Source organism: Gracilinanus agilis, chromosome 2 (genome assembly GCF_016433145.1).
Source record: "Gracilinanus agilis isolate LMUSP501 chromosome 2, AgileGrace, whole genome shotgun sequence".
In the NCBI taxonomy this organism is placed as follows: Eukaryota; Metazoa; Chordata; class Mammalia; order Didelphimorphia; family Didelphidae; genus Gracilinanus; species Gracilinanus agilis.
Window position 1 is genome coordinate 380,160,721 of NC_058131.1, and position 21,377 is coordinate 380,182,097.

At 38.7% G+C, this 21,377-nt stretch overlaps 1 protein-coding gene across 1 annotated transcript; it reads right to left on the reverse strand.

The window, feature by feature from the left end:
- Positions 1–52: 52 nt before the first annotated feature.
- PTTG1 (PTTG1 regulator of sister chromatid separation, securin) lies at positions 53–9,379 on the reverse strand. The gene is made up of 5 exons (XM_044661733.1): positions 9,304–9,379; positions 7,590–7,783; positions 4,216–4,309; positions 1,652–1,807; positions 53–135 (listed from the first exon to the last, which is right to left on the reverse strand). Exons 1-5 carry the CDS (start codon positions 9,377–9,379, stop codon positions 53–55), a joined length of 603 nt encoding a protein of 200 aa, XP_044517668.1.
- Positions 9,380–21,377: the final 11,998 nt, after the last annotated feature.

Here is a 21,377-nt window from a genome sequence, read left to right on the forward strand (position 1 = left end):
ACATAAAGAATTGCTTTATTAATACAAAAATGACTATAAAATAAAAAGACATTCAAATAGGTAGGTCATAGCACACAGGAGGCAAGTCCATATCATCCACAGCAGACAGAAGGCTCGAAGTCGATTCCAACAAATCTAGGAGAGAAAGATTACTGTTAAAGAATTCTGTAAATCTCCGTCAAGGCTTTCAATCATGTCCTACTTTGACAATAAATAAGAATTCTGAATCTCAATTAAGGCCTGAAAGCTGTGACCTCTAGCTTTTTTGATCTGGATCTTGGAGAGCAGTGATTCCCAAAGTGGGAGCCACCGCCCCCTGGTGGGTGCTGCAGCAATCCAAGGTACAGTGATGGCCACAGGTGCATTTATCTTTCCTATTAGTTGCTATTAATTTTTTTTTAATTAATTTCTAGGGGGCTAAGTAATATTTTTTCTGGAAAAGAGGCAGTAGGCCAAAAAAGTTTAGGAACCACTACTGGAGAGCCTGCTTCTTAGGAACACAAACACTGCCTCAAGCTTCTGACAGCCTTAAAGTCCTCCGTAAGCACTTATACTATCCCTCTCCTAATTGCTGAATTGTACTCTCTCCTCATCCTATCAACTAGGAGGGTTTGTCCTGATTGGCTTTATTAAAATTGAAGGCCTGGCACATATTCAAGAACTCTGACCAATGCCACTGCTGCCCCACATGCACTTTGCTGTACCGTAGAAAGCTAGTCTTTATACAATGCTATAGCAAAAATGTGTTTGTTTATTCATGATTTGATTCACCACCTGGCAACCAGCCTTCAGGTGATAATCTTCTCCTCAAATAGTCAATCTGGCACTGACCTTACCAGAACCTACTTGGCAGGGCCTGTCCCAGCCTGTACCCAACTAATATAATCAACAATCAGGCTGTTGGAGTGAAGGAACTTTAGATGACAACCTTGAAGTTTGACCCTCTCATTTTACAAAATTGAGGAAAATGAGGCACTTAAGTGACTAAGGTCACTCAGCTGCTAAGAAAATAGACAAGCTAAGATTCCAAACTCCAGGTTCCTGACCTCTTGTCCCCACAATAAGAACAAAACAATAATAGCAGACATGAAAATACTCATTAAAGCTAGAAAAATAGCTTTGAGTCATCAAGATAACTTAGATTTTTTTTTATAGCAAGGAAAAATCATCATTTTGCATGTTATTCTTTGCTCTTGTCAAGAGAGGTCTTTTCTTCTATCAGCTTCTCCTATAAACTTAAGGATTCTCTCATCCCAGCCAAGTGCCCGTAGAGGGATTTATGACATGAATTGTTGATATTCAAGAAAAAATTCAGAATCAGTGGTTGCTTTTTCATTTGACCATACCTAGAGATCCCACTCAAGATTTTAATGTTGAATTCAGAGTCCCCAAAATGGCTTAACCTTTTTAATCTGGCAGCTTGTCCTGGCGATCTATTTCAACAGAGTCATTTCCCACTGACAATAATAGTTGTTTTTGTCAGACTACCTCTTTCCCTAAAAATGTGACTTGTAACATACAGTTTTCTCTCCCTACTGCTGGCAGCAGAAGTGCTCTGAAGGAGGAATATCTAATTGCTACCTAAGTGGTGGTGGAAAAGAAAGAAAAAGGGAGGCAAAAAAAAAAAAAAAAATCAAACCTGATAACTTACCAGATTCCCAGGTCATGGAAGGCAGCATTACAGGTGAGGGTGGGAGTTCTACAAGCCTTTCGAGTGACTTCTCCTGCTCAAGCATTAGGAGGGGAACACCAGTCAGGGGCAGGTTTGCAAGCTGGTGTTCTTCAGGAACGTCGAAATTCTCAAATTCTGTTTGTAATGATAAGCCCATCTATTAATCCAACAGCCATTTCAACTCTTTTCTTATACTAAGACCTTATTTTTTTAAGTAAATGAAAGGAAATGGTTACAAATAAAGGAAAATCAAGCCTTTCATTTATATAAGATATATAGTTTTGCACATGGCAGGACCTTAGTGTATGTTAAGGTGAATTAAGTGATTTCAATTAACAACATTTTATTTTTATTTTTTCCTAATAGATTTTTTAGCAATTACATGATTATATTTATATTTGTATAATTATATGTAAACATATATAATAAAATATTTTTAATTAAGTCTATATTTTTATGAATTAAGTGACTTCTTCCATCCCAAGGAATTCAAAAGAACCTTCTCACAAAGGGCAAACTGTATATACTCCCTTCTCTCCTCTGACACAATCACTAGGCTAATGCAAGCCCTCATAAGCTCACACTCGGCCTACTGTAACAGCCTGCTAATTAGTCTCCCTGCCTCAATAAATCTTTCCCCACTCCAATCCATCCTCCATCCAGCTGTGAAATTGATCTTCCTAAAGTACAAAAGTCTAAACATGGTTCCATCCATCCATCCCTACCCCCACATTAAAAGGATTCCAGTGGCTCCCTATTACCAGCAGAATCAAATATAAAATCCTATTTGGCTTCATAATCTAGAAGCCCCCTCCTACCTTTCCCGTCTTCTTTCTGTACTTAGACATCTAGGGACCCGACTACCTTGCTATTCCTCACACACAACACCCCATTCTCCCAACTCCAAGTGATTTTACAGCCTGTCCTCAATGCCTAGATCTCTCTCATTCTTCATCTCTGCCTCCTAATTCCCTATTTCCTACAAAATTTCCTATTTCCTCAGTCAAGGCACCTATTGCAAGAAATCTCTCCCAGGCCTCCTTAACCTTAATGGCTTCCCTCTGAGTCTACTCTCAATTTATCTTGTATATATCTAATCTATACAGAGTTTTTTGCACATTATCTGCCCCATTACAGTATAAGCACCTTAAAAACAAAGACATGGGGCAACTAGGTGGCACAGTGGATTGAGCACCAGGCCCAGAGGCAAAAAGGACCTGGGTTCAAATCTGACTTCAGACACAGGCTAGCTGTGTGACCTTGGGCAAGTCACTTAACCCCATTTGCCTAGCCCTTGCTGCTCTTCTATCTTAGAGTTGATCCTAAGACAGAAGGTAAGGGTTTTAAAAACAAACAAACAAACAAAAAAAAAACCACAGACTGGTTTGGGGCAGGGAGGAATTTTTTTTGCCTTTCTTTGTACCCTAGTATTTAGCATAGTGTGCATCATATAGTAGACATTTAGCCATCTACTTCTTATCTCTAAACTAATAAAACAATATTTATTTTCTAATATCATCCTTATACTAGCTCGGTCCCTTAATGTTACCTGGGACTTACCTAGGAGGCATTTTTTAAAAGAGATTATATTAAAAAGCCTTTACTTTTCAAAACCATTTCAACAGTAAAGAGGAAAAGAAAAACCAGTAGAAGAAAGCTACTATTTACAGGCTTAACAGCATCTCAGAAGGTAACAGCTTCCCTTTATCAAAATAACTACTTTCTTTATGTTAGAAATACTTACTACAAGAGTCATTTGCAGAAGAAACAATCCCAAACTTAAAAAAGAATTATACTCCATTTCTCCACTAGAAAGTAACATTATGTTTAGAAAATACAGAAAGTTGCAGGAAAGCACTGAATTCCAACAATATAACTTGGGTATAGAGTTTCTTCACTTAACACTTCTCCCAGGAAAACTAGAAATACTTAAGGACCAAGATGGGAATGAACCCTATTCCAAGCTAGTCACTGTTTTTACTCTCAATATTCTCACCTGTTTGATGTATCGACCAGAAGGATAAGCTCCTCTTCAGCATTCTTAAATATATTACATACACAGATCAAGAGATATTCTCTTAGGGAGGCTCACTGGGTTTCTTGATCTAACAATGATTGGGCAGTGACAGGCTCCCTTCAAATTATCTCCTAGAAGAACATATATCTATAAGAATGCTCCAAAACCATTCCTGTGAGCGGGCTGATATCCTTCCTTCTTTTGAAATCCTGTAGTACTTTTAGTTGTTTTATTCTAGGGAAACTAAACTAAAACATAAAAACAGGTACAGAACCTTGTCTTTCTTACTAAACTGGAATATCCTTGGGGAGCAGAGAAGGAAGTATGGTCACAAATACCCAACAACCATGTCTTATACATTGTAGGTACCAAATATGTTTGTTGAATGAATAAATAAAAAACCTTAAAATATTCCAAGCATGAAGTCCTATCTAAATCTAGGAGGTGACTCACAGCTAAACTGAAATGCCCTAGAGAAGCCAAATATACTCATGAAAAATGTTAGGTAATAAAGAATGCATAGTACCTAGAGGATTGAAGGGAAAGAAATTTTCTATTTCTGGACATGGTTCATTTGGGAATGGAACCGAGGGTTTTTCTGTGGGAGTCTTTTCAGTCATCTAAGGAAGAAAATATATAAAATTAGTGAAGTCAGGCAAGACTTACCAACTAAGCTCATATGTGAAATAATGACTAGAGTTTAAATTATTATAACTAAGTAACCAGTTGGAGTTAGAAAACTTTATGCTAACTTTAAAACAATTCTAGCTTCTTTATGCATCATTATAATTCAAAGATACAACTCAGCATGCTGTTCTGGTAGCATGGCTCAAATCTTACTAAGAATTAAAAATATACTGAGTCCTTAGTTATTACCGGTGTCAATACATCTTGCTAGGAATACAGATTGAAGCCAATTAAAAAATAGTCAATTTAATTATCTGCACTAATGGAGGGAGAACACAGGTATGAATAATCTAGAATAACAGATAATACAAAAAGTTGGTTTTTAAACACGCTATGATTTTTCAGCAGATTTATCACCCTAATTATGTTTTGCTTAGATTAATATAGTAAAATGAGTTTGCATTTTTTGAGTATGCTCCAAGCAGATGAAAGGAAGAAGGTGCTAAAAGTATACCAAAAAGACTCTATAAGTCTTTTATCTGATTATAATCTTTTATCATTCCATTTTTCTTTGCTTTATGGCACACCAACCCTCATCCTCTCTATGACTTTCAGGCCTTCCACCCCTCAGCCCTCTTCTAAAATGACACCCCAGTGGCTAGCTACACACTCCTTCCTTCCCTTGGTGAACCAGTTCAACTTTACACTAGAACCTCTCAGCCCCTGATCCATTGTTGATCATGCCTTACAAAAATCCCAGCCTTGGATGACTCTCACCATGCATTGCCTTCACTCCTATTCATGTGCTGCCAAATTGAAGGAGAGAAAAACCATTGTTGATTGGGTACATTACAAACATATGTTGCATAATCTCCCCGGACCCTCAAGGCAGCAGAGCAATCCCTTATATCTCTCTAATGGGCTCACAATTCTACTCACCATAGTGCTCTTCCAAACCTTTCCTTCCTTCTCAATCCTTCCACAGCATCCTCTCTCCCTACTCTCTCCTGAGGATCCTGCCTCTTCCTTCAATGAAAAAAATCAAGGCCATTCACCATGAGTTCCCTTTTCTCCCCATCTCATTTCACAAGACTCAGATGTCCTCCCCCAAGATCTCCATATGCCCCCTCTGAAGAGGGAGCCCCTTCTCCTTGCCAAGGTAAACCACCCTATATGCACACCCCTGATTCTATTTCATCTTGTCTTCTCCAACAGTTTCTCCCTTTATCATCCCCACACTCACTAAACTCCTTGAGAAAGCTTACAATCTGTGACTCCACTTACTCTCTTCCCTCTCTCCTAAACCTGATTTTATTCAAATAAAACCACTCTTTCCATAATTACTAATAATCTCTTAATTGCCAAATCTTCCCATTTCTCTTCCTTCTTGACCTCTTGACAATGTCGGTCACCCTCTTCTTTTTAATTCATTCTCTAGGTTTTTATGACATTACTTTCTCTACTGCCATTGATCATGTGTGTCTCCCAAAGATCTATCTTGGACTCTCTTCTCTTCTCCCTCTAAACTATAATACTATTTCATTTGGTGAGCTCATCAGCTCCTCTGGGTTCAATTACCTTCTCTCTCAAATGCTTCTCTGATCTTTTTATCCAGCCATAACTTCTCTCCTTAAGCTCCACTCTCACATATCACCAACTGCTTACTGGCCATCTCAAAAAAATTGCATTGTGGACAAATTCAGAATGTCCAAAACAGAGTTCAGCCTCTTTTCTTCTAAATCCTCACTTCTTCCCAACTTTTCTATTACTATCGAAGGCACCTACTCTCCTGCTGGTCAAACCAAGTCTGCCACCTCAGTTTCAACCTCAATTCTTTCTCATACTCACTCTGCATATCCAATCTTCCACCCTGTATTCTTGTCACTTCTACTTTCACAACATGTCTCATACATCACTTTCTCTCCATTCACAGTGGCCACCCTGGAACAGGCCCTCATCATCTCACATTTGGACTCCCTGCAATGGCTTGCTGGCTGCTCTCCCGGCTTCAAGTCCCCACAAGTCCATCCTACACTCAACTCCCAAAGTATCTTCCCAAAGGGAAAGTCTGACCATGCAACTCCCTCAACTCAATATTCCCCATGCCTGGAAGATTCTCCCTCCTCACCTATGGCTCCCGACTTCCTTCAAGACTTGGCTCAAATCCCACTACTGTGAGATGCCTTTCCTAGTCTTCCCCCATGACTTCTAGTACCAAAATTCTCTCCCTTTACACTGTATTTATCCCATATGCAACATACTGTTTGCATGTTATAACCCCTAAAAGAATGAACTCCTGGAGGACAGGAATAATGATTTTTGCTTTTTTTTTTTTTTTTTTTATGCCCAGCACTTAGCACAGTGTCCAGCAGGTAATAAGCACTCAAAAAATGCTTATTGATTGACTACAAAGTAGATTCTCAACAACTGGAGGAATGGCTAAACAAATTGTGGTACCTGACTGCGACTGAATATTTCTGTACTGTAAATAAGAAATGATGGGGGCAACTAAGTGGCTCAATGGATAGAGAGCCAGACCTTGAAGTTATGGGTTCAAATATGGCCTCAAAACACTTTCTAGCTATCTGACCCTGGGCAAGTCACTTAATCTCAAATGCCTCACCCTTACCACCTTTCTGTCTTGGAATCACTGGGAGGTAAAGGTCGTTTTTGTTGTAGTTGTTGTTTTCTAATAAATAAGAAATGATGCATTCAGAGAAGCATGGAAAGGCATATGAATTGACACAAAATGTAGCAAACAGAACCAAGAAAACAATACACACAATGACTACCACAATGTAAATGGTAAGAAAAGTAAGAAAAGGAATCAAAACTGAAATCTAAGAGAATATAAAGACCAAGTCTGATCTCAAAGGAGGAGGGATAAGAAGAAACTTTTTCCCACTTCTTTACGAAAGGGAGGAATCCTGCATGTATAACATTAGACTTTTTTAATGTTGTTTTCTTTTCCCTTCTTTCTTTACAATGAAAGATGACATTTAAGAGGAGGTTGAAGAAGGTATTTGGAGGGAAATACAGGTAATATAAGAACAAAAGAGACCAAATGTTTTGTTTTTTCAAAAAGGAATAAAGTAGAAAATCACCAAAGGATTAAAAGCCAAAAAATAAGCAATAAAATGCAAAAAAAAGAATATGAACATACTACGCCAATTATATCACACTAGCTAATGAAAGCCTCTTTCTTCACAACCTCAATTCTCACACATCTCTAGAGAAATATCATCCTGAAGCACAAAAAGTCTAGCAACTCACCTTTTTGGCAGTGAATTTTTGCCCTTTCTGTTTGAGAGGTTCTTTTCTCTTCCCCACCAAGTTTTCCTTTTCTGTTGTCCTGTTGACAGGCCCCAAAGCCTTTCTGACAGATTTGGATAAAGCTGGAGTTGCAGTAAATACTTTGCCAGCCTTGGGAGTTGAAATCTGAGCTCTTCCAGATAAGGCTTTGATTGCTGAAAAGAATGTTGTCATCAGAGTCCCATCCACCAGCCACATCATGTTATTATCCAATACATGAAATCCCCTCTGTATATACACCCTCATCAGTGCCCTGCAATAGTGTCCCTGACACCAATGCTTTAGTATTATTTCAGAATGCCAAAATTCAAAAGACTTCCTTAACAAAGTTGTCCCCAACAGTGACTTATTATAATGGTGCTTGGTTAATCAAGGCACAATGATCTGTCCTAATCTACCTACCATAATTTTATAATTAATACCTCAAATTGTATACAAAATAGGTCTTAGGAAAGGGCTAAATATTAAGAGATACATTGAAAGATATTACTTCAAAAAATGTATTACTTAGAAGATATCACTGCAACAAGAAGGTGTAGATCCTATGGCATCTGCATTAATATGATATGATCAGTATGGTATATGAATTGTAATTTAATCTTATTCAAGTCCTTGTTCAAAATTTTAAAAAATTTAGGCCCTATTTAAGCTACCTACAAAAAAAGAGTTTTTTTAATTGCAATTAAGGATGCTCCTCACCCAGGAGAGTCAAGAAATCTATCTGGTGCTAACAAGAACAGAAACAAGAAAGAATCCACACCAAAGGAAAGGAAACATATCCATAACCTTTCTATTTTTTTAACCAATATTGTTTTGATGACTGCCACCTGAAGATATAATTTGAAGTCTGAAAGTACTATTCCCCCTTCATTTCCTACCTCTTTTCATTTTTTCCCTTGATATTCTAGATAGTTTATGTTCCAAATAAATTTTGTTATTATTTTGTCAAGAGCTATAAAGTATTCCTTTGATAATTTGATTGGCATAACATTAAAACTATAAATTTAGTTTGGAAGTATTATTTTTATTTTATTACAATAGTCTAGCCACAAACAGAAAAGATTCTACCAGCTATTTAAGAGTTTCTTTGTTTCTTTAATAAGAATTTTGCAACTGAATCTACACAAGTATTTTGTATGATTTAGTGAACTCATTCCCAGATATTTTATACACTTTGTAATTACTTGGAATAGAGATTTCTCTTTTTATTATTGTCTCTTAGGTTCTGTCATATGTATGTGGAAATAGTTTATTTTTTGAGGGTTTATTTTTGTAGCCTCTGATTTTACTGCCATCTATTAATTCTCTCAATTAGCACCTTTGCTAATCCCCTAAATTTTTCTAAGTACACCATCAAGATACATGCACTTTTTTTTAAAGCCCTTACCTTCCATCTTGTGTACTGGCTCTACGGCAGAAGAGTGGTAAGGGCTAGGCAATGGGGGTCAAGTGACTTGCCCAGGGTCACACAGCTAGGAAGTGTCTGAGGCCAGATTTGAATCTAGGACCTCCTTTCTGTAGACCTGGCTCTCAAACCACTGTGCCACCCACTGCCCCCTTCATGCACATTTAAAAAAATATATATACTTTATACAAATTCCCAAAGCTCAGCTCTTCAGTGAAAACCTTTTATTCACAGCAATCCTATATGACCATCAGAATCAAGTAGACTTACACTTCATCCTTTCCTTAGATGCCACATGAGAGCCTGGTTCCCCATTCTCCTTATCAACATAGATTAGTGTTGCCATTCTGGATAACTGTAGGGGAAAAACACATAAAAGGCAGAGGACCCTGTAGTGAAAAAGAGTAATGAACCAGATCTAATAGGAACTGGATTTAAATTCTGCTACTTAAAGTGGATAAATCAAATCACTGGGCCTCACTCTCCTTATCTATAGAATGAAGAGGTTGAAAGAAATGATTTTAGGGTTCCTCCCAGTTCTAGAATGACTTTTGAATGAATGAAAAAGGATTTATAAAAAATACATTCATATTTCCCAAATGAGTAGTGCTGTGTTAAATAATAGGAATAAAAAGAGAAAAGTAAATTCCTGTCCTCAAAGAATTCATGTTCTGATCTGGTAGAAGTCAGATAGAAAGACTTAATGGTCTTTGTTAAACAGAGCTCAGGAAATAGGCGACCACCAGCTTGAAATTCTCCAGCCTTTTCTAAGTTGCCCCATATTCAAATACAAAGAAGAAGCAGTTCCAGAGACCTGGACCAATGTTTAGCAAGTGATGTGGGTCATTAAGCCTGATATTTACTGAGCCAGGATATCATCTCTAGTCTGACTCTACCCAGAGAAAGGTTCTAGAATCCTTTAAAACAGTATGTGGTTAAAAGGTGAGTGTTTAGTTATGAATAGGAGTTGGTTTTTGTCCCCACGGTACCCATTCTATAGACTTGCACATAGTAGGCACTAAAATATTTGCTCCTGTTATCTGCCTAAAAGCATTAATACAAAGTCAAGCAAGCAAAAGAACTGAATTCAAAAGGATGGGCAGAAGAATCCCCAAGTTATATAATCAAAGCCTTCTCATTTTACAGGTGAGAGAACTGAGACCAGAGTTGAAATCATAACATGTCCAAGGCCACACAGCTAATACATAAAGTTTGATCCCAAAGGTCTGATTCCAAAGTCAGGACTGACTGCCATCCATCCTTATTCAATTCAAACAAATATGTGACAAGTACACAGAGGAAATAGTGTGTGGCCTCAGGGATCAATACACAGTATTGATTCTAAGACAGAAGGTAAAGATTTTTAATGAATAAATAAATTAAATAAATTTTAAAAAGAAAAATGGTATCTTATTTGATCCTTGCAGCAACCCTTAGCGGTAGGTGTTATTACCCCCATTTCACAGAAGAGGAAACTGAGGCAGTTCGAGGTTAAGTGGCCTGCCCAGGATCACATATAGTTAGGGTCTGAGGCTGGTTTTGATCTCAACTCTTCTGTCTTTGGGTCCAGCTCTGAGTCCCCAACTGCCTCTCCTGATTCCGGAGCCCCTTCTCTTCCTCAAGCCCCAATTACTTTGTATTACCTTAAACTTAATTTGAGAGGCAGAGAGTATGAACGTAGTATAGTAGATAGTTGGCTTGATACTAGGAAGGCCTCAGGTTCAAGTCCTGCTTTGTAACTTTCTAGGAAGAAAAGTCTATAAGACTATTAATTTGCAGAGGAGGTGCCAGCCTGTACCTGCAGAGGGAGTCTCCTCACCTGGGAGTCCCTTCCACACTTAGTAAACAGGGTGGTTCCAAATGTCTTGGTACAGTTTTAATCCTCAATAGTTTGGACTATCCAAAGATTTTGGGGCCATTGTTTATATTGCGTCTACTTATACATGTGCATTAGGCTTCCCGAGAGAGAACGGGCAGGGGCTAAAATAGTACTTGTTGTACTCTCAGAGGCCGCCTTAATCTCCCGCAGACAGTGGACTCTTACTAATTGAGCTGCCTTACTAATTGAGCGCACTGCTCGGGGCTAGGTCCACAGGACCCCGCGCAACACCAGCAGACGCAGCCTCAGCCGCAGCCGCCGAGCCGTCGGAGAGTCCCGGGCGTTCCCGGACTGTCCCGGAGGTTCGGCTGACAGCAACACATGCTGCCTCTACAGCTACCGGGGCGTTCCGGCTGACGGTGCAGCCGTTTCGCAGCCTCCCACAAACCAGCTACCCTCCAAGGGCCCAGGACAGGGGCAAGCCCCCGTCTGCTTCCTGGCCGCCCCCGCCTCCCAAAACTGCCAACGAGCCACGCTAAGCTCGAAATCCAGTGTCCCCCTCCAACACCAGATAGTCTTACCCACGTGGGGCCCCGATCACCCCGCGGTCCGATATGCAGAGTGGACAACAGCCAGACCAGCAGCTACAGCAGCCGTTAAGAGCTGCGCCCGGCTTGTTTTCCCCGGGCTGCGTTTAAATCGGAGCCCGCGCCTCTTATTGGCTTTCCCCACAGAGGGCGGGGTCAGGACGCTGTATGAACCAATGAGAGAGCCTGAGGGAGCTCGGCCAAGTTTGTAATAGGAGGAGGCCGGCAGAAAAAAAGCTACAAGAAACTTGTGGGAATTTGCCCTTTCAAAGGTTGCAGCTTCCTGTCCCAGGTCTTGGAGCCACTAAGGTTTAAGTTTATAATCCCCACCGTAAGACCTTCAACGGGTCTTTTAGCCTGAAGTCAATGACTTATTTTTTTAATGCGTTCAAATATGATTGTTTTCCTTTATAAACGTACGTGTTTTATTTTACGGATTTAAAAAAAATATTATTCTGAGGCGTCCATACAGCCAAAGGCTTCCAAACCCATGACTAGCTGTATGACCCTCGACAAGCCCCCTTAACTTCCGAAGCTCAGTTTTCTCTGTAAAATGAGGGATTTTAATTAAATTATCTCTAAAGTCCCCTCTGACTCCAAAACCCTCTTCTAGTTTCTAGCCTTTCAAAAATGTGGACGACAACTAGTCATTAAATACCAACTGGGAATCTAGGTAGAGCCTTGACCACAACAAATGGATACTCCGCACCTTTCCGACTCCCTCCGCCCTCCTCTCCCCTCTCGCCTGAGGGCTACAATCTGGTCTCTCCAACTCTCACTTTCCATCTGGATTCTGGTTGGTTCGAACTCAAAAGAAAATGTTACATCTGTTCAGGGTACTCCCAGGCGCCCCCTCCCCTTCTTTCCATCTTTCTTTTTTGTGTGTTTTCACCCATTAGACTATAAACTCTTTGAGGACTGGAACTTTTTATTTGTATCTTATTTGTCTGGCACATAATGAGTGCTTAATAAATATTTGTTGTTTTTGTTGTTCAGTCGTGTCCAACTCTTTGTGACCCCACTTGGGGTTTGCTTGGCAAAGATACTGGAGTGATTTTTGCCATTTCCTTCTCCACCTCATTTTACAGATGAGGAAACTGAGGCAAATAGGTTTAAGTAACTTGCCCAGGCTCACACAGCTAGTAAGTGCCTGAGACCAGATTTGAACTCCTGACACCAAGTTACAGCACTCTCTCCACCTAGCTGCCCAATAAAATAATAAATATTCATGGAATTAAATTACTATGTGCAGAAGGTTGTGTTATATATAAAGTTCATAGGATTAATTAAGCTGCTAGGTTTCTTTGAGGATGTCTAATCTATCCCAGGCACCTTACAGATGTAGAAAACTGAGGACAAGGGAGCTGTCAATCACTCAAAGTCACACAATTACACAAGTATGAAGCATAGCAGAATTTAAACATAAAGCCTCTGACTCCAACCTTGTACTTTTTTAGGGTAATATTCAGCCTCTCCAAGTTTATAGGTTCCAGTCTTATGGGGCCTTCTTGAAGATAACTAGCTTATTTCCCCTTCTTCCTTCTCTTACCCTATCTCTCTCCCCACCCAACCTTACCACCAGTTCTTCTCTTCTCCAGAAGAAAAATAACTTAATCATAGATTTAGACTTGAAAAAGACCTTAAAGGTCATCTAATCCATTTTAGCAATTTTACGTACAGATGAGGAAACTGAGACCAAAGAGAAGCAGTAATATGCCAACATTGCATATGGTATAAATGGTAGAGTTAACATTCAAACCAAGTCCTCTGATTCCAAATCCAACACTGTTATATGGCATGTTCTCCAGTCCTTTCACCATCATGTCCATTGTCCTTCTTAAAATATATCAACCACAACGTAACACAGGATTGTTTATGGGATCTAACCTGGACAAGACACCCTACTCATTCTGAATGTTCTGCAAACTATTAAAAGTGAAAAGACTTCAGGAGCACACACAAACAGTTGTCCGGGCACAATTCTCTTATACTGTATTTATGTCGATGAGAGCACACAAGTGTAGAACTTTGTATCTATCCCACATAAATCTTATCTTATTATCAATCAACCAGTTAATAAGGTTTTATTACACATATACCATATGCTATTAAATTCAGCTATCTTCCTTCTCCTAGATCTTTTAGTATAGTAATTTGACAATTCAACCTGTTAGCTCTTCCTTCAAGCTTCTTGTTATCTATAAATTTGGTCTGGATGGTATATATCTCTTCATCAAATCAATTTGTATTAAATTGAATACATTTTCAAGAGCTATATATTTATATGCTTAAATATATTTGTGTTGTCACTCATGAGGGTATTCTCTACAGAATTGCAGACCAAAATTCATCCACATTTTCTCTTCCAAAGTGATTGAACTACAAGTAGTTCAGAGATTCTGAATTATATTTGTATTATGGACCCATGTGGCAGTTGAGTGAAGGGTCTGGTAACTTTTAAATGATATGTTTAAAAGCACAAAATAAAATACATAGGTCTACGAAGGGACAGCTAGGTATTGCAGTGGATAGAATTCAAATTCAGCCTCAGATACTTATTGCTATGTTACCATTGGCAAGTTACTTAATCCTGTTAGTGCCTCAGTTTCCTCATCTGTAAAATGAGAAGAAAATGGAAAATTATTCCACTATCTGCCAAGAAAACCCCAAATGGGATCATGGAGAACTAGAGACAAGCAAACAACAAAGAATGCAATTATGTTAAAATATTGTCATAAAAATATTTTTAAGTTCACAAACACTAGCTTAAGAACTCCTACTCTAGGTCTTTTTACATTTCATAGGTGTCAGTTCTGCACTCTGGCAGACCATCTACTACCCCTCACTCATACTACATGACTAGTACAATTCTTTTCCCAATATACATCTCCCTAATGACATGTACCAATGTACTAACTCAATATGATGGCTATCTAATAGGCATTTTCCAACTATTAAGTTTTTAAAATATAAATTTTTAAGCTAATCTCTTTTGAGCAATTTTGGACAATATTTTGGAGCTTAAAGTGTAAACTTGCCCACAAACAGTAGCTCTAGAGCAGTGATTCCCAAAGTGGATGCTACCACCCCGTGGTGGGTGCTGCAGCGATCCAGGGGGATGGTGATGGCCACAGGTACATTTATCTTTCCTATTAATTGCTATTAAAATTTTTTACAAATTAATTTCCAGGGGGCTAAGTAATATTTTTTCTGGAAAGGGGCCGGTAGGCCAAAAAAGTTTGGGAACCACTGCTCTTGATTCATCATCTATTGAGAAACCCTCTTCCATTTAAACTCTATAGAACATCCTCCATGGCAGTGTTAAAAACCTTTGATGAACTTATATAGGAATATCTTGGAGATGTTGTAGGTTCAGTTCCAGATCAAAAAAATCAAATGAAATGAGTTTTTTGGTTTTCCAGTCTATATTTAGTCTATACCAGTGATGGGAAAACTACAGCCAGCAGGCCAGATGTGGGGGCAGGGGGTGCTGAAATGTTCTATCCAGCTGCAGGACATTATTCCTAATCTGACTAATACAATGAGTAGGATACAATACAATAAAACTTGGAAAGAGTTGCCTTAGAAACAGACTGACAGATGAGCATTTCCTTCCCTTTGGCCCCCTCTTTAAAAAATTTGCCCATCACTGCTCTATGCTATTGTCTATTAAGTTCTCAATAACTTCTTAAGTTATTGATGGAGGGTAAGGGAATCATGAATTATGTAACCATGGCAAAATATTCCAAATTTAAAAAAATATTTTTTAACAATCCATATATACCATAAAGAATGATGAACAGGATAAGTTCAAAAAAACCTGATAAGATATATGAAATGATGCGAAGTGAAGTGAACAGAACCAGAAGAACAGTATATACTATAATAGAAATATTATAGAATGATCACCTGTGAAGACTAAAATATTATCAGCCAAAGCATGTCTCCAAGATAACCACAAGGGACTTATGATAATGCTATCTACAGCCAAAGAAGGTACTGTTGTAATCTGAGTGAAGATGAAAACATGCCATCTTCTATTATATTTTTCCTTCATGAGATTTCTATTATATGTGTTATATGTATCTACAATAGTGACATAAGCAATATGGGACTATGTATTACATGTAAGCATGGGTATAACCTCTATCAGATTATTCACCACTTTGGAAAGGGGGGAGAAGGGGAAGGGGAAAAAATCTAAATTTTTTAAATGTCAAAAAACAATTGTCAAAAATTGTCCTTACATGTAACTGAAAAAAATTTTTAAAGAACAATGGACATAGCTTAATTAAAAAATACTTATTACTAAAAAATACTAAATATCATTTGAGCCATCAGTGAGTTATAATCTTTTTGCTGGTGGAGGATCTTACCTCAGTGTTGATGGCGGCTGACTGCTCAGGGTAGTGGTTGCTGAAGGTTGAGGTGGTTGTGGCAATTTCTTAAGACAACTATGAAGTTTCTCATGTTGATTAACACTTCCTTTCATGAAAGATTTTTTTGTAGCATGGGATGTCATTTGATAGCCTTTTACCCATAGTAGAACCTCTATCTAAACTGGAATCAATCCTCTCAAACCCTGTCACTGCTTTATCAACTAAGTATATGTAATATTCTTCAATACTGTTGTGTCTCAGGGAATAGGTGGGCCAAGGAGGGGGAAAATAAGAGAGACAGAGAGAGACAGAGGCAGAGACAGACAGACAGACAGAGAGACAGATAGAGAGGAAGATAGAGACAGAGAGAGAGAGAGACAGAGAGAGACAGAGAGAGACAGGGAGAGACAGAGAGAGAGACAGAGAGAGAGAGAAACAGAGAGAGAGAGAGACAGAGAGAGACAGAGAGAAACAGAGAGAGAGAGACAGAGAGAGACAGAGAGAGAGAGGGAGACAGAGACAGAGACAGAAACAGAGAGGGAGGGAGACAGAGACAGAGACAGAAACAGAGAGAGGAAGAAAGCCAGGAAGGGAGGGAGGGAGACAAGAGAACCACCAGTTGATGGAGCAGTCAAAACATTTATTAGTTAGTCATTCCGGGCGCCTCAAAATAATTAAAAGAGTAACATCAAAGATCACTGATTGCAGACCACCATAACAGATTTAGTAATAATGAAAAAGTTTGAAATATTGCCCAAATTACCAAACTATGACAGGGAGACACACTGTGATCACATGCTGGTGCTTCTCTTTTAGAGCTCTTCCAAGAATTCATTTCAGAGCCTGACATCCTTTCACATTTTCCTTTCAGACTTCACATATTTCTTTGTTGGTATTGCTGTCCTTTTCTGAATCTACATTTTGGTCTTCTCTGTTGCAGAAATAGCTTTTCAGGGTCAGACTTTTTCTTTGTCTTTTGTTTATTTGAAGGGGCTTTTTTCTCTGCCATGCCTATATGTTGAAGCACCCCTCTACTCCAAGCACAAGCTGTTGGAAAAATGGCACTGATAGGATTGCTTGATTCAGGGTTGTTATAAACCTTCAATTTGTAAAAAAAAAAAAAAAAAAAAAAAAAAAAAAAAAAAAAAAAAAAAAAAGCATATTTGTAAAGTGCAATAAATGAAATACAGTAAAATGAGATACATTCCCATATATTTTCCCTAATTTATCTCCCTAACATACATCTAATGTTAAACAAGGCATATCTGGCACAACAATAATCAGATGGTAGTTAACTAAAGTTACCTTTTCAATTGTGCCCATAAAAGGTCCCTTCCATTACTTTTTTTTTTTTTAATTTTAAACCCTTAACTTCTGTGTATTGACTTATAAGTGGAAGATTGGTAAGGGTAGGCAATGGGGGTCAAGTGACTTGCCCAGGGTCACACAGCTGGGAAGTGTCTGAGGCCGGATTTGAACCTAGGACCTCCTGTCTCTCAATCCACTGAGCTACCCAGCTGCCCCCCTTCCATTACTTTTGTATAACCCATTTGTGTTCATATCTATTCAAATTAATGCGCTGGGCCCCCATTATTGTTTTCCTCTCCTTTATTCCCCTCCCTTTGAATAGCTGCTATGCTATCACATAATATCATACTATAGTGGTAGGAAAGGGCAATTTACTCAAAATAGAAATGGGAGTAAAATCAGGAAAATGTTTAAAAAAAAACAACACTCAACTTCATGCTCAGAATGCACCTACCCTTCTAACCTCCAGATTACATATTCAGTCCTTCTCCACTCCTCTTGCCTCCTGATACAATAAAAAAGACATCAAGGTATCTGTGGTGCACCACTCTCCAAATAACCCTTTAGTCTCCTGCCACAGCCAAAGAGGCAAAAGAAACTCAGTCAAGAGAGATGAGAGAACTTGTGTGGGTAGCCTGCATTACTTTCTTTTACGTATTTCCAAAGTAGCAAATAAATCTCAGGGGATAGGCTTCTTGGCCCTGAAATTAGAGAGAGTATTGATGTTTCCCACTACAGTGGGAACACATTTCAAATAGGCAGACTTCTTGTTCAAGAGCTAAAGGAAAAACCCAATCTTGCATCTTGTTACCTCAATTCCCACTGGGGCTGCTGTCAACACTGAACTAGTCCCAGCATGGACTACATAGAGTAGTTATAATCATTTCTTCCTTGGCATTTGGTTCCCTAACTTTCTTTGGCATTCTTTTCCAAACTGCCATCTTTTTCACAAGCCTCCTGGTTTGAAAGACTATATTAGCTGGGGACAGTGGAGGTGGGGAAGCCTGCCATTAGACAGTGAAATTACCACACAGACTTATAGGAAATTCAGTTCTTGAAGTTCCCCAAGGGGAACTTGTCTCCCCCCAAAAAACATTTATCAAGGAATATCATGTGACCCAAACACATATGCAGGAAAAGATCCTTGTCAATGGAAAAGTCTTGAAGTTTGTGCTTTTCTTTACTAAATCAAGGCTGTTATCTTTCTATATCTATATGTTGCTAGATAGATGGATAGATGGATGGATGGATGAATGGATAGATTAGATGGACAGAAAGATAGATAGATAGATAGATAGATAGATAGATAGATAGATAGATAGATAGATAGATAGATAGATAGATAGATAGATAGGTAGGTAGGTAGGTAGGTAGATAGCAGATAATACAGGCCCTTTTTGGCCTCCTTTGAGCCCCAGCTTCTATGAGAAGCCTTTCCTATCTCCCTTAATGCTAATGCTTTCTCTTTGTGATTATCTCCAATTCATCTCTTTTGTCCATAATTGTTTATCTGTTCTTCCCATTAGACTGTGAAGTAGACTATAAAGTATAGATACATTTCTGGGCCTGGAGTCAAGAAGACTTGAATTCAAAGGTGGACTCATACACATTCTAGCTATGCAACCTTGGGCAAATCATTCAACCTTTATTCACCTCAATTCCTTATTTATAAAATGGAGATAATAATAGCACCTACCTCCCAAAGTTGTATTAAAAGAGATAATTACAAAGTGCTTAGCACCAGGCCTGGCATATAGTAAATACTATACAAGTGTTAAAACTATTATTATTATTCCGTGCAATAGGGAGTTGGGGTTTTTTGTTTTGTTTTGATTTTTTCTTTTTTGGTAGCTCCAGTGCTCAGTACAGTGCCTAACATATAATAGGTTACTTAATAAATGTTTGTTGACTAACTGACATCTTATTTTCTCTCTGTATTTCAGTCAATTGTATGACTGTAAAGGTGTGATCGACTCCAGAAAAATCACTTAGGAAAGCCTATCTATTTCCTTTGAATGTTTCGGTAAGAATATTTTCAATGGATAAAAAGGAAATTTCTTCCATTGATTATGCTAGGAAAGAGAAGAATGAAGAAGTGCTCAACTGATAAGTAGTGGCTAATCATAGTTCTAATTTTTTCCTCACTTCCTTTTCTGTTTTAATTTAATGCTTTTTGTTACTTCTGTTCTTTGATTTGGTTTCTGCTAGCATTTATGTAATGGAGTAGCTAAATATAAGCTGATTTTAGAGATCCCCAGGGTCACCCTGGGTAAGAGGTTCAAGTCATACGGAATGAAATTTCCAGGAAATATCTCCCCAATCAGGAACCCAAGTCCCTGAAGGGCTAGTATAACCTGGTCCATGAGTAATAATAATTTTAAGACTTTATAAAGTGGCTTAGTAGATAGAGAGCCAGGGCTGGAGAGAGGAGGTCCTGGGTTCAGACATTTCCTGGATGTGTGACCCTGAGCAAGTCTCTTAACCCCAACTGCCTTCTCCTTTACAGCTCTTCTGCCTTGGAATCAACACTTAGTATTGATTCTAGGACAGATGATATGGCTTAAAAAAAACCTTTTCAAAGATGATAAAATAGATATTGTTAAAGAAACAATGTGGGTAGAGGGAGATATAGATGTATAATGATGGTGATGATGTGTATCTGTCGTATAATCTCCTCAGTTGTAGTTGGTGGGAGGAATACCTACTCCTATCACCCTGACTGCTGCTGTAAGATATCCCCTTCTCTCTAACAGGTTTGGTTGATAACCTTTTAGGGATTCTTTAACAGCTGCCCAAGTAAGGATCTTTGAGAGGTTAGATAGATGGGTAACCTTTCCAGGCCCAACCTGGGGTTGGATAAATTGGTATTGGGCTATTGATCAGCCTTGGATAACGTTCAGGATCTGACTGTTTGACTCCCTTCCCAAGGGCCATGATAAAAAGACCACTCAGGAAGGTACTTGTTATTGAACACCCTTTTATCTATAAATAGGGAAAGGATAAAAAGGTCAAAGATTGAGGATTGGAAAGCCTATTGACCTATTATCTATTAGACTAATTAACAATCAGGACTGGAGGCTTTTAACTGGTGGAGGCTTGAGATTTCACTCTCTCCCTCTATCTCTGGCCGGACCTGGCCATAGCCAAGCCAGAGAATAGGGAAAGCTATTGCTGCAGATGTATTGATGGCCTTTATTCTCTCAGCTCTCTCACTGCTAATGGTTCACTAGCTCTCACAGTCCAGCCAGGAAATAGATTCAGGCTCATTCCTACCCTCTTCTTCTACCTCCCAACCTCCCTTTACCACCCTTCAGCCACCCACTCCCAGATAGAACCACAGAGGCTGGCAGAGATCTGTGATCTCCAGTTCTCAGCCTCTGAGTCCAGAGACCTCCTCCACTGTAGCTGTGAGGGGTATATATAGGGTGGGGCCAACCAACGTTTGCCCCTGGCTCACTGCACCTGGGAACATTCTGAGTCTCTCAACTGCCATCCCTGTCAGTCAAGGTGGCATCCATCTCTTCCCAGATTATTGAATATAACAATATACAGGCTTATAATCTTTTTAAAATAATAATAATATTGTCCATAATTTTCTTCTTCCTTTTGATATCTTCCCCTCACTAAAATATCTTGCCAACCAATCACTCAATGTTTTTAAGATTCTGCTGACTATGGCACAAATCCTCAATGCAATATGTACTTGGTCTGGTCCACTTACTCTTTTCTTATTTATCTTTTGAAGTGCCATTTCAACTGCCAGGAATTTCAGTATTAGAGTCCAACTGTGGTATTTTCACAATTGCTGGTCACGAAAATAAATTATTATAGAAACCCAGGAAAATGTGTTCCAATTTTAATCACTTTGCTTTCCACTTATTTCCGCTCTCAAACTGATATGATTCAGTTGAGCCTCATATCAAATTTTCTTGTTAACTGACTGACATGTTTTTGCTTCTAGGATTTTGAGCAATTTTAGGAGGCAATACTGCTTATAATCTTCATTCATCCTCTGTAGTGTTTACAAATGACTTTGCACTATAAACTAATGCTGCCCTTGACTACCATATCTCTCTGTTTGCCAAAAAGATTAAGTGTTTATTGGCTAAAGCGGTTTCTGGACTCTTTTGTTCTCCTTGTTGAGTTTTATATGAGTTAAGCTTTTGTAGGAAATTATGGTGATAAAAATCAGTATGTTTGCCTTTTCTCATTTCCCATTTTTTTTGGTCTATGTATGGCTTGTTTGAATAA

What these genes read in the sequence shown, in the direction of transcription:
- PTTG1 (XM_044661733.1), bottom strand. Translation starts at nt 9,379, where the DNA reads ATGGCAACACTAATCTATGTTGATAAGGAGAATGGGGAACCAGGCTCT. An exon ending in AAAAATTCACTGCCAAAAAG is followed by an intron (nt 4,310 to 7,589) that starts GTGAGTTGCTAG and finishes TTTCTTCCTTAG; the next exon opens with ATGACTGAAAAGACTCCCAC. An exon ending in CTTTCCCTTCAATCCTCTAG is followed by an intron (nt 1,808 to 4,215) that starts GTACTATGCATT and finishes CATTACAAACAG; the next exon opens with AATTTGAGAATTTCGACGTT.